The sequence below is a fragment of the Furipterus horrens genome, unplaced genomic scaffold, assembly GCF_987537825.1.
Source record: "Furipterus horrens unplaced genomic scaffold, mFurHor1.1.pri manual_scaffold_8, whole genome shotgun sequence".
NCBI classification, from domain to species: domain Eukaryota; kingdom Metazoa; phylum Chordata; class Mammalia; order Chiroptera; family Furipteridae; genus Furipterus; species Furipterus horrens.
Window position 1 is genome coordinate 41,126,941 of NW_028327178.1, and position 18,441 is coordinate 41,145,381.

General features: G+C 37.3%; 1 protein-coding gene across 1 annotated transcript in view; it reads right to left on the reverse strand.

Moving 5' to 3' along the window:
• Positions 1 to 1,356: 1,356 nt before the first annotated feature.
• The window catches only part of COLEC12 (collectin subfamily member 12), a 204,106-nt gene continuing 187,021 nt past the window's right edge, over positions 1,357 to 18,441 (reverse strand). Inside the window, exons 9-10 of the mRNA XM_090285759.1 lie at positions 13,920 to 14,065; positions 1,357 to 2,781 (exon numbers count right to left, since the gene is read on the reverse strand). Of these exons, the coding sequence (XP_090141885.1) occupies positions 2,762 to 2,781; positions 13,920 to 14,065 (166 nt within the window). The 3' untranslated portion in view covers positions 1,357 to 2,761. The remainder of the gene's footprint in view (positions 2,782 to 13,919; positions 14,066 to 18,441) is intronic.

The window sequence follows — 18,441 nt, forward strand, 5'->3', positions numbered from 1 at the left end:
GGAAAGGTGGGAGGTGTGGCTAGGACCTGGTCACCAAGGGCCTTATGGGCCCTGCATGTATGTCCTGCGGGCAGCTCAGATTCTTTGGAAGATTGTAAGCTGGGGGTGAGGTGTAGGATGGACTTGGATTTAGAGATGTAAGAATGAGGAACCTGATAGGATTTGAATTTTTGAAAACGACTATGACAGCAATGTGGACAACAGCCAAGTCTTCGAATTAGCCTGTTTTCTCATTTCTGGAGTAACAACTAAAGGTTTTGCACCAAGATTAGAAGAAATAATATATGTGAAAGTGGTAAATATATTTAAACTAATATTATTGTATGAGTCATAAATGATTTAACATGCTTATTTTTTAAGTAGAGATCAGCCTTGTAATCTGAGGCAAAATACACATGTGTATTGGTACCTGATTTGTATAGCTTTCCACTTCCTTGAACATGTTTCTTCGTTTTTAAATGGGAGCATCTCTTATTATTTGTCATATGCTTTAGCTTAAACTCTTAACTACAAATTAAAGGATAAGGGGAGATTTGATGAACATTGATTATCAAAGAGGGAAGAAAAAGATTTCTCTCCCCCAATTGTGCATTCATTCTTTCAAGAACCATTTCAAAAGAAAAATGGTTTCCATCAGCTCGTAGCATGTAGCAAGTCACATTTACCAAAACTCTCCTCCCAAAAGAGCATCAGTTATGAGCAGGCGAATAGAAATTTGGCGTGTATATAGCTAAATATTCAAAGAAGTGCATGAGGAGGCATCTTACATGATTCATCAGGTTTTATTAAGTGTATTAAGAAGGACCCTAGTAGTTGAAGAAAATCAGGATATTTTCAAATCTCAAGTCTGAACCCCGCATCACCTCCCTGAGACCCTCCTTTCTCTGTAAAATGGGTAGTAAGTCCTACTTCATAGGGCTGCTGGGAGGATGACCTGAGATCGTCCGAATGAAGTCCTCCATACAGTCCTGACAAATGATAAGTACTTGGTAAGTTATTATTAGGGCTGGGAGAGGTCTCAATCTCAGTTGCAGGAGCTAGCACTATTCTAATGATGGCATCAGACATTTAATTTCAAGTTGCGTCTGAACATGAGGCTTAAAAAACAGGAAGAGGATGAAAATGAGTATTAAGTTTAGTCTATAAAAGGTCTTGAGCCTGAAGAGGTACCTGAGCCCAATGCCTGCTCTGTGTTGCACGGCCCAGACGCTGGTCCTGCCAGCCTGACCAGACCAAATGGACAAAATGGCAGGGCATAGAGGTGTTGAGGAGATGACATTCCTGTGCTGCAGAGACAACATGAGAATATGAGTGGTGACCAGGGGCAAGATAACACAGTCCACATGGCTGCAGGTGTAAAAGTCAAACTCTGTCTTTATTCTTTCACAATTGTATTTGGAATGGGTAGCAGCACTGCCTGGGGAGCTTGGGAGGGGAGGAGAAGGAATCTGTTGGATGGAAGTCTTGCCTTTGAGCATTGGTAATATCTAGTGTTTATTTTCAGCACAGTTCATGTTAGAGTTTCCCATGGCAAATCAAGGAGTAGAAGAAGGACTCAGAGGAAGGGTTCTTTGCAAGAATTCAGCAAAGTGGCCAAACGTTTATTCTTGAATTTTATCATGCACGTGCCTTGGAATTATTTTTTTTTAGAATCTGACTTAAGTAAACAAACTTTCCAGGTAGCACATAGCTGTCCCCATCTTTCTAGCATTTCTGCCTTTGGCTGATGTGACACCATACTTTCCTGACAGTCAGTATCAGCTCTGGTATGGGTCAAATACCTCACCCATAAAACAAGGCCTTCTAGATAGCCAGATTCAAGTGCTCTGTTCTTCACAACAGATGCCTCTCCACACCCCCTCACTCCACCAAAATGAAGGCGATGCACATCCTGAGTTCAACTCTGGGCCTGCCAGGCACGCAACAAGGGTGTTGGCTGGTGATGGGTGTGATGCACAGTCCACTTGATTGAGCCATGTGTATGCTCAGGCTTGACCTACACTGGCAAAATCTGTAAGGGCATTTCTAGACATTTCACATGATTGGCTCCTCTGAGGAAATGATGCATTTAAAAATATATATGTACACACATTTAATTATTTTTTAAAAACCACAACTAAAAAAATTCTTAGCCATTGGGTAAAATTATATCTGACAAACCCTATGAGTTTTTATTAGTACCATATTGTTTTCTTTGGCTCCATGTATTATATTGGTAAAATGACAAAAAAAAAAAAAAAAAAAAAAAGGAAAAAAATTGTAAAAAGGCAAATATTTTGTACAAAAATACAGTTTTAAAAGCTCTTTAAGTATATTTCATATTATTAAGAGTTGGCCTATATAAATCTATATCTGCATATTTTTCCTACATTTGAGATTTTAGAAATGTAAGGTACTGTTTATACAGTATATGTTTTAAGTTCTTCCTAAAGCTCAATAACCAATGATAATCTTTTTATGACCGGAACATTCCATATTTTGGAAGATATGATTTGCATAACTGTACAGTTACTGGATGAAAAATCTATGTGATTCAGTCCATTTGCATACTGAAAATCAATATGTCATACTAGAGGAACATTTTAGTTCCAAAGTCCTTGAGTAATGGCAGATGGTGAAGAACAATAGCTGTCAATTTTTTCAGTAATTGGTTTTCAGTGCTTTTTAAAAATCTGGTGAGCAGGTGATGCAATCAGAAGGAAGTAACCTTTGCCTTTGAGAACTGTCCGAAAATTTGCTCATGTTATTACGTCACAATCCATTATAATGAAGATGATAGTACTAAAAGAGAGGGAAAAGGATGGGTGTTAGTTTTAAAAAAAATAATGTTAATGTACAATTTAAAAAAAGAAACATTATTTTTTTTATAGAAGATATTCCAAAATACATCATTCAATAATGTTTATTTTTTCAAAGAAATGTCTAGAAGTTTTTATTCAGGTTAAGTAAAAGGTAAGTTTCATTTTGAAGGAGCCTATTCTGGGAAGTCTAGTCCCAACTCAAATCCCAAATGACCAAACAAGGTAAACAAATGACAAATCTGGGTAACCTGTCACTCTCTACTGTAATTTGTTGTTCAGAAGTTTGTGTTCTTCCGCTGCAACTGACCATGCTGGTAAGTCCTCATGGGTCTCGAGACCCTTATTACCTGGACTGATGCCTGATACACTAAAGGTATTTAATCTGTGTGTGTTGAGTGGATATATGGATAATTTGTGCCCCAGTTACTACCAAAAATAATCTGAGCAAAATGTATTTGAGGTTTCTGTTTACCACAAACTTAAAAAAATTGGGATACAATCAACATATAACATTATATTACCTTCAGGTGTATAAAACAATAATTTGGTATTTGTATATACTGCTGGCCCTTGAACAACATGGCGTGCTGATCCCCCATGTAGTCAAAAACCCACATATAACTTACTGCTACCCAAAAACTTCAGCCCTCCCTCTGTATCTGTGAGGGATGTGGTTTCAGGACTCCCTGTGGATACCAAAATCCAGGAATGCTTAGGTCCCTAATATAAAATTTACAGATTCCCAACTGCATATCAAAAATACAATTTTCCATACAAATACTGTTTTCTATCCATGATCAGTTGAATCTGTGGATGTGAAACCTGGGGAGATGGGGTGCTGACTATATATTTATTGAAAAAAATCTGGGTATGAAGTGGACTCTTGCAGTTCAAACTTGTGTTGGTTCAAGGGTCAACTGTATTGCAAAATTATCACTACAATTAGTCTAATTAACATCCATTTGTACAATTAAAAATATTTTTCTTAGATAAAATGTACAGCAATGTGACTATAGTTAATAATATTGTACTGTATACTTGAAGTTTGCTAAGAGGGCAAAACTTAAGTTTTCTCACCATAATGAAAAGGGAAGTGGTAACTATGTGAAGTGATGGATATGTTAATTAGCTTGATTATGGTGATTATTTCACAATGTATATGTATATAGGAACATCATGTTGTACACCTTAAGTAGATACAATTTTTATTGGTTAATTATACCTTAATAAATCTATAAAAATAATTTTAAAATAAAACAATGTACTAAAGAAGAAATAATTTTTGAGTAAAGATAACTTGCTATGATGTTATAAAAATTTTTTTTTCTTGCGATGAGAATTTTAAGATTTTTTCATTTAGCAACTTTCAAATATATAATATAGTGTTGTCAACTATAGTCATCATGATGTACATTACATCCCCATGACTTACTTATTTTTTAACTGGAAGTTTGTACCTTTTGACCCCCTTCACCCATTTTGCCCACCTCTCACCCATACCTCTGGCAAACACCTGTCTGCTCTCTGTATCTATGAATTCTTTTTTTAGATTCCATATTTTTTAGATCATACCATATTTGTCTTTCTCTGTCTGACTTATTTTACCTAGCATAATACCTTTAAGGTCTATTTATGTTGTCACAAATGGCAACATTTTTCTTCTCCTTTATGGCTGAATAATATTCCACTGTGTTTATATACCATATTTCCTTTATTCATTCATCCATTGGTGGACACTTAGGTTGCTTCCATGACTTGGCTATTACATATAATACTGCAATTAACATGGGGATGCATTTATCATTTATCTTCTCAAGTTAGTGTTTCATTTTCTTTGGCTAAATACCCAGAAGTGGAATTGTTGGATCAGATGGTAGTTCTATTTTTAATTTCTTGATGAATCTGCTTACCGCTTTCCATAGTGACTGAAAAAATTTATAGTCTCCCAACAGTGCACAAGGGTTCCCCTTTGTCCACATACTCGTCAATAACTTTTATTTCTTTTTTTCTTTTTATAATGACCATTCTAACAGGTGTGATGTGTTATTGTGGTTTTGATTTGCATTTCCCTAATGATTACTGATGTTGATCATCTTTTCATGTACCTGGTGTCCATCTGTATGTCTTTGGGAAAGTGTCTATTTAGATCATCTGCCCATTTTTAAGTTGCATTTTATTTATTTTTTTGTTAGAGTTGATGAGTTCTTTATATATTTTGCCTATTAGTCCTCAACCAGATGATCTATTGATTTGCAATATTTTCTCCCATTCAGTAGGCTGTATTTTCATTTTGTTGGTTTCCTTTGCTAAGTAGAAGCTTTTTAGCTTTAGTCTCACTTGTTTATTTTTAGTTTTGTTGCCTTTTTGTTTGGTATAAAATCCATAAAGTTATTGTCAAGACAGACATCAAGGTGTCAAGGAGCTTACTGCCTGTTTTCTCCTAGGAGTTTTATGCTTTCAGGTCTTTTATTCAAGTCTTCAAGCCATTTTGAGTTAATTTTTGTATATGCTATAAGATAGTAGTCCAATTTTATTCTTTTGCATGTGGCTATCCAGTTTTGTTCACCATTTACTGAAGAGACGGTCCTTTCCCCATTGTGTATTCTTAGCTCCTTTGTCATAAATTAATTGGCCATATATGCATAGGCTTATATCTGGGCTCTCTATTCTGTTCTACTGATCCATAGTCTGTTTTTATGACAACACCATACTGTTTTGATCACTATAGCTTGGTGATATAGTTTGAAATCAAGAAGTGTGATGCCTCCAGCTTTTTCCTTCTTTCACAAGATTGCTTTGGCTATTGGGGTCTTTTGTGGTTTCAAATAAATTTTAGGATTGTTTGTTGTATTTCTGTGAAAAATGCCATTGGGTATTTGATAGGAATTGCACTGAATCTTTAGATTGTTTTGGATTGTATGGATATTTTAACAATATTAATTCTTGCAATCCATGAGCACAGAATATCTTGTCATTTATTTGTATCTTTTTCAGTTTCTTTCATCAGCGTCTTACAGTTTTCAGTGTACAGGTATTTTACCTTCTTGGTTAAATTTATTCCTAACTGTTTTACTTTTTTGTAATTGTAAATGAGATTATTTTCCTAATCTCTCTCACAGTTTTTTATAAAATGTAGAAACAATATATTTTTGTTTGTTGATTTTATATCCTACAACTTCACTGAATTAATTTATTCTAACACTTTTTGGGGGTGGAGTCTTTAGGGTTTTCTTTATATAATACGATGTCATCTGCAAATAGTGACAGTTGTACTGCTTCCTTTCTGATTAGATGCCTTTTTTTCTTGCCTAATTGCTGCAGCTAGGGCAATTGGAATATTATTCCAATACTGTGTTGAATAAAAGTGGCAAGAGTGGAAATTCTTGTTTTGTTCTTGACCCTTAAAGGAAAAGAATTAAGCTTTTCACCATTGCATATAATATCAACTGTGGGCTTGTCATATGTGGCCTTTATTATTTTAAGGTATGTTCCCTATATATTCACTCTGTTGAGATGTTTTATCATAAACAAATGTCAAATTTTGTCAAAGGCTTTCTCTGCATCTAAGAGGGGGGACCCCCCCAAAAAACAGAATTATCTTCTGGAGGGTGGACCCCTTGTAGTACAGGCTTTCCCCTTCTAGGTAAGTATTTTTGGAACCCATCTGTATCAGTGTACCAGTTGGTGTTGTAGTGATAGGCCGCATTCAGCTTCAGTGAATTTTTTTTGAACACTTTCAACGTGTTTGTCCATTTCATGATGGGTGATTTACAAGCACACATGCCCATACTGCACTGTTCACCAGTTTTTAACCAAAAACAGCATGACCCTTGTGCCCCGCCCTCCCTATTCACCCAACCTTGCCCCTAGTGACATTATTTTCTGTTTTCCCAGATGAAACAAAAGGGAGACAAAGGGAAACATATTTGCCGATGTGGAAGAAGTGAAACCAAAAAATAAGCACTAAAAGGCATCAAAAGTGATGAGTTCAAAAACTGTTTTGAGCTTTAGAAAAAATGTCTTGTTAGGTATATTGCATCAAATGGAGAGTACTTTGAAGGTGACTGAAATTTAAACATGTAAGAATAAATATACAGTTTTTTATAAATACATTCCAGTTTTTTAGGGTTTTCCCTCATATTGAGATGATCATACAATTTTTATCTTTCATTTTTTTAAATGTAGTATATCACAATGAATGATTTGAACATATTAAATCATCCTTGCATCCATGAAATAAATCTCATTGATTGTGGTATATAATCCTTTTAATTTATTGTTGAATTTAGTTTGCTAATATTTTGCTGAAGATTTTTGCAACTATCTTCATCAGAGATATGGGACTGTAATTTTATTTACTTGTGTCCTTGCCTGGCTTTTGTATCAGAATACAAAGGAAGTGTTTCCTTCTCCTCTATTTTTTGGAAGAATTTGAGAAGGACTGGTATTAATTCTTCAAATGTCTGATGGAATTTACCAGTGAAGTCATCTGCTCCTGGATTTTTGCTTATTGGGAGGTTTTTGATTACTGATTCAGTCTCCTTACTACTAATTGATCTGTTCAGATTTTCTATTTATTCATAATTCAGTTTTGGTAGGTTGTATATTTCTAGGAATTTATTTTTTCTAGGTTGTCCAATTTGTTGGTGTATAACTGTTCATGGTAGTCTCTTATAATCTTTTTTATTTATCTGATATCAGCTGTAATGTCCCCTGTTTCATTTATTCTCTCTCTCTTTAAACCTTCACCTGAGGATATGTTTTATTGATTTTGAGAGAGAGAAGAGGGAGGAGAGAGAGAGAAACATTGATGTGAGAGAGAAACACCTGGTTACCTCCCATACATGCCCTGACCATGGATCAAAACTGCCACCTAGGTATTTTGCCTGACTGGAAGTCAAACCCAAAACCTTTCTAGTGTATCGGACGATGCTCCAACCAATTGAGCCACCTGGCCAGGACCCGTTCTTTATTTATTTACTGGAGGCAATCTTTTCTTCTTGGTGAGTCTAGCTAAAGGTTTGTCATTAAAAAAATATTTTCAAAATACCAGCTCTTTGTTTTATCAATTTTTTGTAATGTCTTTTTAGTCCTATTTTATTTATTTCTGCTCTTATCTTTGTTAGTTCCTTACTTCTACTAATTTGGGGCTTCATTTGCTCTTCTTTTTCTACTTCCTGGAAATGTAGAGTTAGGTTGTTTATTTGAGATATCTCTTGTTTCTTTTTAAAATATATTTTATTGATTATGCTATTACAATTGTTCCAATTTTTCCCCCTTTGTCCCTCTGGTTGGTACTCCCATTCCCTCAAGCAATCCCCCTTTAGTTCATGTCCATGGGTCATGCATATAAGTTCTCTGACTTCTCCATTCCTGTCTATTTTGTACCTACCAATTGTGCTTTTTAATCCCTGCACCTTTCCCCCATTCTTTCTCTTCTCCCTTTCAGCTGATAATTCTACATAGAATCTCCATATCTATGATTCTGTCCCTGTTCTGGTTGTTTGCTTAGTTTGTTTTTGTTTTGTTTTTTAGATTCAGCTGTTAGTTGTGAATTTGTGCCATTATAATGTTCAGAGTTTTGATCTTCTTTCTTTTTCTTAAATGTTAACGTCCCTTTGACATTTCATGCAATAAAGGTTTGGTGGTGATGAACTCCTTTAGCTTTACCTTGTCTGGGAAGCACTTTATCTGCCCTTCCATTCTAAATGATAACTTTGCTGGATAGAGTAATCTAAGTTGTAGATCCCTGCTTTTCATTACTTTGAATACTTCTTGCCAGTCCTTTCTTGCCTGCAAAGTTTCTTTTCAGAAATCACCTGACAGTCTTATGGGAACTCCTTTGTAGGCAAGTCTCTGCTTTTCTCTTGATGCTTTTAACATCCTCTCTTTATCTTTAATCACTGGCTTTTTAATGATGATGTGTCTTGGTGTGGTCCTCTTTGGGTCCAACTTGTTTGAGACTCTGTGCTTCCTGGACTTTTATGTTTATTTCCTTTGCCAAATTAGGGATGTTTTCTTTCATTATTTTTTCAAATAAGTTTTCAATTACTTGCTCTTCCTCTTCTCCTCTGGCATCCCTATGATTCAGATGTTGGTACATTTGGAGATATCCCAGAGACACATTATACTATCCTCATTTTTTCTGAATTCCTTTTTCTTCTTGATGTTCTGATTGAATGCTTATTTCTTTTTTATGTTCTAAATCATTGATTTGAATCCTGGCTTAGTCCCCTCCACTGTTGGTTCCTTGCAGATTTTTCTTTATTTCACTAAGTGTAATCTCCATTTCTTCCTGCGTCTTTTTTACTTTATTACTGTATTCAATGAGTTCTTTGAGCATCCTGATCACCAGTGTTTTGAACTCTTCATCTGATGGGTTCATTATCTCCATTTTGTTTAGTTCTTTTTCTGGAGTCTTGTTCTGCTTTTTCATTTGGGCCATACTTCTTTGTCTCCTCAACTTGGCAGCCTCCCTGTGATTGTTTCTGTGTATAGGTAGAGTTGCTTTGACTCCTTGTCTTAGTAGCATGGCCTATTGTAGAAAAACCACCTGTCTGGATGAATATGGCTTCTTTAAATCCTCGGTTTTTGGTCTTCCATACAGCTTGATTTTCTAATGGTTCCAGGTGATATGTTTTGAGGTCTAGTTGTAATTCTTTCTATGTTTGCATGAGGAGGCAAAGTGTGTTTACCTACACCTCCATCTTGACCAGAAATTTTAATTTATTTTTTTATCATATTTTTTCCATTACCATTTATCCCCCTTACGCCCCTCTCCCCCACTTGTTTTTTGATGTAGGCATTTCTCGCAATGAAACTCCCTTTTAGAACTGCTTTTGCTGCATGTCATAAGTTTTGATATGCTGTATTTCCATTTTCATTGGTCTCAAGGTATTTTTTAATTTCTCTTTTGATTTCTTCTTTGACCCATTGGTTGTTCAGTAGCATGTTGTTTAAATTCCACATATCTGTGAATGTTCCAATTTTCTTCTTGTAACTCATTTCTAGTTTCACATCACTGTGGTCAGAAGAGGTGCTTGGTATGAGTTTAGCCTTCTTAAATTTATTAAGACTTGTTTTGTGGTCTAACAAATGATATATCCTGGACAGTGTTTCATGTGTACTTGAGAAGAATATGTATATCGCTGCTTTTGGATGGAATGTTTAAGTAAATATGTTAAGTCCATCTGATTTAATGTGTTGTTTAAGGCCATTGTTTTCTTATTGATTATCTCTCTGTATGATCTACTACTATATTGCTATCTACTTCTCACTTTAGTTCTGTTAATATGTGCTTTATAGATTTAGGTGCTTCTGAGTTGGGTATATACATATTTACAAATGTTATACCCACTTGTTGGACTGACTCCTTTATCATTATGTAATGACCTTGTCTCTTATTATAGTCTTTGTTTTAAAGTCTGTTCTGTCTGATATAAATATAGGTACCTCCACTTTCTTTTGGTTTCCATTTGCATGGAATATATTTTTCCATCCCTTCACTTTCAGTATGTGTGTGCCCTTCACTGAAGTGACTCTTATGTAGGTAACATAGAAATTGTGTTTTTATATATCCAGCCACTCTATATCTTTTGATTAGAGAATTTAGTCCATTTACATTTAAAGTAATTATTGATAAGTATGTATTTATTGCCATTGTTTATTGTTTTCTGGTGGTTTTGTAGTTCTTCTGTTTCTTTCTTCTCTTGCTTCCTTTGTGATTTGATGATTTTCATTAGTGGTATTCTTAGATTCCTTTCTCTTTATTTTCTGTGTATCTACTACAGGTTTTGGCTTTGTGGTTACCATGAGGCTTACAACAACCTATATTTATAAGTCTATTTTTAGTTAATGACAATAAGTCTGATCACATTCTATAGCTCTACAGTTTTACTCTTCCCCTACCACTGTTTGTTTTTGATGTCCCTGTTAATATCTTTTTCTCTTAACAAATTATCAGTTAGTTATTTTTACTTTTGTCTTTCAACCTGCATATTAGCTCTATAAGTGATTAATCCAGCACCTTTACAAAATTAATTTTTCTGAATTTTACTACATATTTACCTTTACCAGTGAAATTTACACTTTCATATGCTTCCATGTAACTAATTTTCACCCTTTCTTTTCAGCTTAAAGAAGTTCCTTTAACGTTTTTTGTGAGACTGGTCTAGTGATGATGAAATCCTTTAGCTTTTGCTTTTCTGGAAAAAACATTAATCTCTTTTTCAATTCTAAAGGACAACTTAGCTAGTTAGAGTGCTCTTGGTTGGATGGTTTATTTCCCCCCCAGCACTTGAATATATTATGCCACTCTCTTCTGGCCTGACAAGTTTCTGTTGAAAATATCTGTTTATAGTCTTATAGGAGTTTCCTTGTACGGAACAAGTTGTTTTTCTCTTGCTAATTTTAATATTCCCTCCTTTAACATTTGAAATTTTAATTATAATGGGTCTTGTTGTGGGTATCTTTGGGTTTCCCTTATTCGGAATTCTCTGGGTTTCTTGGATTCAGATGTTTGTTTTCTTCTCTAGGTCATGGATATTTTCAACCATTATTTCTTCAAATAAGTTTTTGTCCCTTTCTCTCTTACTTTTTCTCTAGGACCCCTATAATGCAAATGTTGGTCCACTGGTCTCATAAGTCCCTTAAGCTCTCTTCACTTTTTTAAAATTCTGTTTTTCTTTTTGCTGATTGAGTAGGTGAGTTCCACTACCCTCTCTTTGAGGTCACTGAGACTTTCCTCTTCTTCATCTTGTATAATGTTGAATTCCATGAGTATATTTTTCATTGCAGTTATTGTATTCTTTAGCTCTGTGACTTCTTTTTGGCACTTTATTATATTTTCTATTTCTTTGTTGAAGTTCCCAGAGTGTTCATCCATTCTTTTCCCAAGTTTGATGAGCATCTTTATGACTGTTATTTTAAACTCTTTATCAGGTAAATTACTTACCTCCATTTCATTAAGGACTTTTTGAAGTTTTCTCTTGTTCTTTCGCTTGAAACATATTTCTCTCTGTTCATTTACCTTGATTCTCTATATGTTGGTTTCTATGCATTAGATGAAAGAGCCACCCTTCCCAGTTTTGAGGGAGTAGCCTTGTGCAAGAGATCAGCCTTATCATTGAACACTGCCCTAGCTCTTGGCTGTTTCTTAAATTCTTGTGATTGTCCAAGAAGCCTATTTTATAATTAGTGGCCCCCAGTGGTTGAGGCAGTCCCAAGATCTGTCAGTGTACCAAGGGGAGAATCACTCAGCACCCAGGTTCAGGCTGATTGGAAGCCATATCCCTAGGCAACAGCTTTTAAAATATGCAAATATATATAGTCCCGTGGGACCACAAGTGTATATCCTAATGACCACCAGAGCTGGGTGACCTAAGAGTGTCTCCTGAGAGGTATTCCCAAAGATCAAGGCACCAGATGAGTGATACAAATTCCCTCCTGGGAGATGCTGATGACCTAGAGTAAGGCAGATGGTGTGGGCAAAGTTGTGTCCACTTGCCTTAGGTCGTGTTCCAAACCATAAGCTTGTGCCTCTTGCCAAAGCTCCAGGACAAGGAAATAGGCCTCTTTCACAGGAAGACAAGGGGTGTAGTTCATTTTGCTATGTGTGCTGTGCATTGGGGGCCTGGGTGGTAGCTGGCCAAGAACGGTCTCTGTTATAGCCCCATTAGACTCAGGAATGCAAGCTCTCCTGGCTACGAGAACAGGTGATTAAGGGATGTTCCTTGTGCAGCAGCAGCTGCAAAAAACTGAGGTGCCCTTTAGAAAGATACTGGCACTCAGCAGTATGGCAGAAGGAGAGTGCAAAGATAGTGCCTGCCCTCCAAGATCTCCCACAAACTTTCTTTTTTTTAGAAAGGCTTAATAAGATATAATTCACATATCATTTAAAGTATAAAATTAAAGTAGTTTTTATAATATTCACAAAGTTGTACAATTTAAAACTAATCATATTTTAGAACAAGTTTCATAACCCCCAAAAGAAATCCTATACCTGTTAGCATTCACTCGTTCTCCCTACAAACTTTTAAGTCTAGTTCTGATGAAGAAAACTAAGAGACTACATTCTAAAGATGGTCATGTATTAAATAAAGCTTTTCATAAGTATCTTTTGAAATGAAAAAAACTCTAAAAGCCTCTTTGGCTTATTAACTTGTAAGGGCACTAAGTATCTCCCTCCATTGTCTAGCGTAGCATATGGCCCACAGTCGTCGGCAGCCGTCCGTCTCGAGAGACGATGGTGTAGCTTCTTAAGAGTCTATCTGCACCGCCAAGAATGGCTGTGCAGTCCGACTCGGGAGTGACACGGTATCTGTCTCCTCCCGTGTTGAATCGACATCTTGCGATGACGCTGGAGTGTCCTCTCCAGTGAAGCTGAAGCTGAAGCTACAGAGCCTGGGCAGGGTGATATGGAGGGTCTGCTGTTGCCCATGCAGCAGACCCCCCTCTCTTCGCAGCTGAAGGATCCAAGGGAAAGACGGAGTCAATACAGCTTGGCTTCAGGTGCGCCGCAGGAGTTGGCGGTGTTGACTACAACGTCAAACCGCCTTAGGGACTCCGGCTCCGGATTTTCTGTCGGGGTTTACTCCCTTAGCCTTTCCCCTGAAGAGGTATGCCGCAAGGCAGCGGAGGTTTTTTGGAATCAGAGTTTTCCTTCTCTGATGTGCTCTGACTGGAAGATCGAACCAGCGACACTTAGCTCGCAGGCCGACGCTCAATCCACTGAGCCAAACCAGTCAGGTTGATGGCCCACAGTAAATGTTCAATAACTACATGTGGAATTAAACGGCTGACTGCCTGAATTGTCTGTGTATGTGACTGTATGAAAAAGATATAACATTTGTACCATATATATAATATGTCACAATCGGGTGACAATATTATAATCCAGGCCAGTTAGTCTAACATTTACTCAGCACTTCCTATACATTAGGCATATTTATTATTGTGTCCTCACAACAACCTCATTGAGAGGATGCTATTATCATTGCCCTGAGGTTGATAACCTGCCCACCCAGTAAGTGGCAGAAGCAGGACTGGATTCAGAGTCTTCTTATGCTTTAATAGGATATAAGCTCTGCAGCTCCCCCTTATTTCCCCTTTACTGCTTACCTGTCTCCCTGTCTTTTTCGCAGATGAAGTTATTGAAGTCTTCACACTGGAAATCATTCCACTGCCCAGCATAAATCAGCCCAGCACAGTCTTCTCCGGGCCCATGGCCATGGCCCCAATTATCTGGCTGTCCAGCTTTCCAATTTCTTTTAACAAAACAAACATTGAATGTTATTTTCAAAGTCATGTAGAAATTATCTTTACCCAAAAGCAGTGGGGAAATATAAAAAACAGAACTGAAGCATGTCATTTGTCCTAGAATGAAAATGCATTGTTTAAAAATCCATGTGTACTCTTATTCAGAATAAGAATCAGCTCTTTTGCAGAGTACAGTATTACCTTATTTTATTGGATTTTGTTTTATTATGCTTCACAGATGTTGGGTTTTTTAAAAATTGAAGGCAAGACCCTTCACCAGCAAAAAGATTATGACTCGCTTCATTGAGTGGTCTAGAAACAAGGTATGCCTATAGTGTGTATTGCAGCATCTTCCTACAAGGTTTTCTTTGTCACGATGAAATCAACTCATTGAACTGCTTCATCACAATGCTGAGGGGGTAAAGCCTTCTTCAACACAGTTATATGAATAAAAATGTTCTAGCGTGTATGGCAATGCTGACTTCTGGGCATGTATGTCAATATTTGTGCGTGAATTTATATGTACTCTGAGGATATGATACATGCACACACTCTTGTGAGGACTGAGAAGGATCTTTGTACATTTTGATACCTTGCTTCTGTAACAAGTCAGAGTCAGGCAGAGAAAGTGAGAGACCCTTGATACACATTTACAAGAACCTACAATTAAAAACACTTGGTTATGGTTCTCTGGTTAAGTTGTAGATGGCTGGTTGCTTTAGAAAGAAATAGTAACTTAATCTTACTGAAAATGACTCATACATTTCATTGCCTTTTTTGGAAGAGAGATTCTTAAAAATAAGTCTTCTTTAGGATGAGTTCACTTGGGCTTGTTAACTTGGATGCTGCTGCTCAAATCACCACTGTGCTAGGGTTTGCTGTTCTTGATTCTATTCCCATACAATAAGTTATATGTGCTTCCAAGACTCAAAACTGGAAAGTAAATTTTCTCCAAGAAGCAGGTCTTGCACAGAAGCCTGTGGTTACCACCTGAGAGGACAAGTCTGTCTCACGTGGAAGGTCTGAAAGAACATCTGAGCAGGAAGCACTTCCCATAGACTATGACTCATTATTCCATCAGCCATAGAATGATGTAGGACCATCCGAGGATGAGAGCCCAATTGCCCTACCTCTTTTGACAATAAAACAAAAATCAGAGGACAGTGGGAAAGGACAGTTGAAGTTTGCAGTTAAAGGGTGGGGTAACAAAGTAGAATAGACTTTCCCACACTGAATGTATATTTGGGGATTAAAAAAAAAAAAAAAAAGATGAGTTGACCTTACTTAAATAAAACTAGTGATGAAAAGGTAATTTAGGTGAAACCCTCAACTGATGAGAGTAAAAATGGGGTGATAGGAGGAAGAGTTAAAAATAATAATTCATTCACACTTTCACACAACAGATATCCACAGAGCACTTACCATGGGTCAGGTGATGGCCACACAGCAGTGCGGAGAACAGACAACCCCAGCCTCCACAGAACTCACATAGCAGGCAAGAAACAAGTGAATTAAAAATCTAAGACTGCCACAATCATGCCAGAGAGAGATGAAGTTGGAAGGAAAAATAGTTTACTTTCACGTGGATGCCTTTCTGTGCATTTCTGTCTACCTTGCAGAACCCCTCTGAAAATGTCCATGATGCCTGAGTAGGTTGCTCTTGTTGATGTACATTTTGTTTATTTCTGCCAGTAATGTAAGGGGGCTCAATTCTTTTTTTGTTTACCAAATTTGAGATCTGTGATTCTTGAACGTATAATGATGGGGCATTTGATAGTTTTACTTCTCAATTAATTGGGAAATTGTATAAATATGATATCTGATAGAAGACCTGCTTAATATTTACCCCTTGCATGTCCTTATATTTTAAGTAGATAAAAGGGACTTACAGACTAGACAAAAAGATAACTGATTGATAAGAAAGGTGATTTCCTATCACCATTCTCCATTTTTTCCCCCAGGTCATTGGAATTCTTCACATACAGGTCTCAAGGTATTTCCTTCAGGACTGAAAGTAGAATGCAGCTCTGTGGAGGTGAGTAGTGTGAGTGAGGTGCGACCAATGTAGATGGGAGGGGGAGTAGCTTGAAGCCAGGCTGTCGGGGCAACCTGTCCTGTAGACTGAGCACCCGGAGTCTCGAAGCATCTCTTCGGAAAAACTAAAACCACTTGGAGTGATTTGTGGGAACCCTCTCAGTCTGCATGCTTGTGATAGAATGGAACATGTTAGATAAACAGGATATACATATTTTGGAGATAAAGCTCAGCTTAAATAGCACAACTTCATTCTTGGATAGATTTTGGGAAAGGAACGGCAGAGGTCTAGGCCGAAAATCCCTGAATCTCATAATACACATGTCACAGAAGTGGCTGGGTAGCAACGCACACATATTGTAAGGACACCAGGGACCTTAGAAAGACTTGGAATCACTGTTGTAATAAGCTGGAAATACAAAAGCACATCAGCTTGTGGGTGTGACACTCCCCCCCACTCCCAACCCCAGGATTCTGGGCTGCTACTGATGGAGGCAGAACACAGTCTCACTCTTGGGATTCGCCCTGTCCAGCCTCACAATTTAGTAACTTTCTCATCCACAAGATTGACTGAGGCTTTATGGCCAAAAAACTCCTGCTGGTAAGAGCCTGGCCTCAAAACAGGAAAACCTTACTAGTGAGAAGTATTTCTTTGCTGTAGAATTTTCTCCTGCCACAGGGGTGTGTCCAGTGGAAGACTTCTCTCTTGTGGCCTAAGCCAGTGCCACTCTGATAGCAACATGAAGCAACCCGTATTTTACCTTTGTGACGTAGAGATGAAAGCTTTTACTCATAACTTTACAGCATACTCCCACCAAATGATGTGCTGTGCAGGGGACCAGGAAGTGGGCAAGAATAAAGGAGGTTCACTGTGTTTTGGGAAATTCTCAGGAAGAATATCACCTCTCTGGTGATCTAAGGTGGGCAACTGAAAGCTGGTTGAGCAGGCAAAGCCTTAAAAGGCTACCTCACAGTTCTTCTCTGACCAAGTGGGCAGAATCTACACATCCCACTGTGTCTGATTCCCCTCTGCTAACAGATGACCTCTGTTAACAGTGACAACCTCTGTCAAATGATGTACCTGCATTTATTCCATCAAGAGTACAGAGATTAGCTTTGACATGGTCTTGGTTCACTGGTTCTCTCTGGTATGTCTGTTTTCCATTTCTTTGCTTTCCATTCTTTATTGTTTCCTTCGTCCTACTTACTGTGAGATTAATTTGTTCTTCTCTTACCCTCTGAAAGTAGAAGCTTAGATCATTGATTTTCAACTTATAATTTTTTCTGTGTCTTAAAGCTATAAATGCTCTCTAAACACTGTTTTAGCTGCATCCCAAAAAACTTGATATGTTGTGTTTTTATTTTGTTTGAAACATTTGCAATATCCTTTGTGATTTCTTTTCTTCTGATCCATGGATTATTTAGAAGTGTGTCCTTCAATTTCCAAATATTTGAGGATATACAGCTTTTTAAATTTGTTTATTTTGTTCTTGGTTTCTAATTTAATTTTGTTTTGGTCAGAGAACATACTCTATATAATTCCATTGCTTTTAAACATATTGAGACTTGCCCTGACTGGTGTAGCTCAGTGGGTTGCTGACTCCTCTTCTCGGACCTGGCCCATTTAACTTGGGGGTTTCTAGCTAGCTCCAACATAAACGGCATCTGGTTCTTGCTTTAGGGCCATGGCTCCTAATAATCGCCTACACGTTCCCCTTAAATAAGACATCACGGTGGGTTAGTGACTAATCAGCCCATGCCGCGGCATAACTGAGCTGTCATACCTCAGGTAGGATTTTTTTTCGGGGTATGCTCAGACTCAACTATGGCTGTAGAGGCCTCAGATCAAGAGCATGAACTCAAGCTGAGCTTATGGTTTACCTTAAATCACTACCATAATGGTAAGCAAGGAAATATAATCAATGATTGAAAGACATAACAAGTAACAGCACAGGAAATCTTTTCCCACGTGGAACATTCATAAGTTGTTATAGGATTAATGGCTCAGGACATAACCGTATTATATATTCCCCCCCACCCGACGTACACATACAAGTACACGCGTATTAAGTATATAGCTTTGTTAGGTCGACAAACCCCTTATCCCTGTTAATCCCCTATGCTCAATATCTATATATCCTGCCAAACCCCCAAAACAGGACAGACATAAAGCAAATCAAAGACTAACTATATAAACCCCAAACAACCTCATGATCAGCCTATTGAATAAATTAATAACCGATCGCTACTACTTTAAGGAATTAATTTTCCTTAGACAGCTAATCCTCTAGATCCGTCGTAAATTCTTTAATTTTTTTCATTAATGTAGCTTAACAATTAAAGCAAAGCA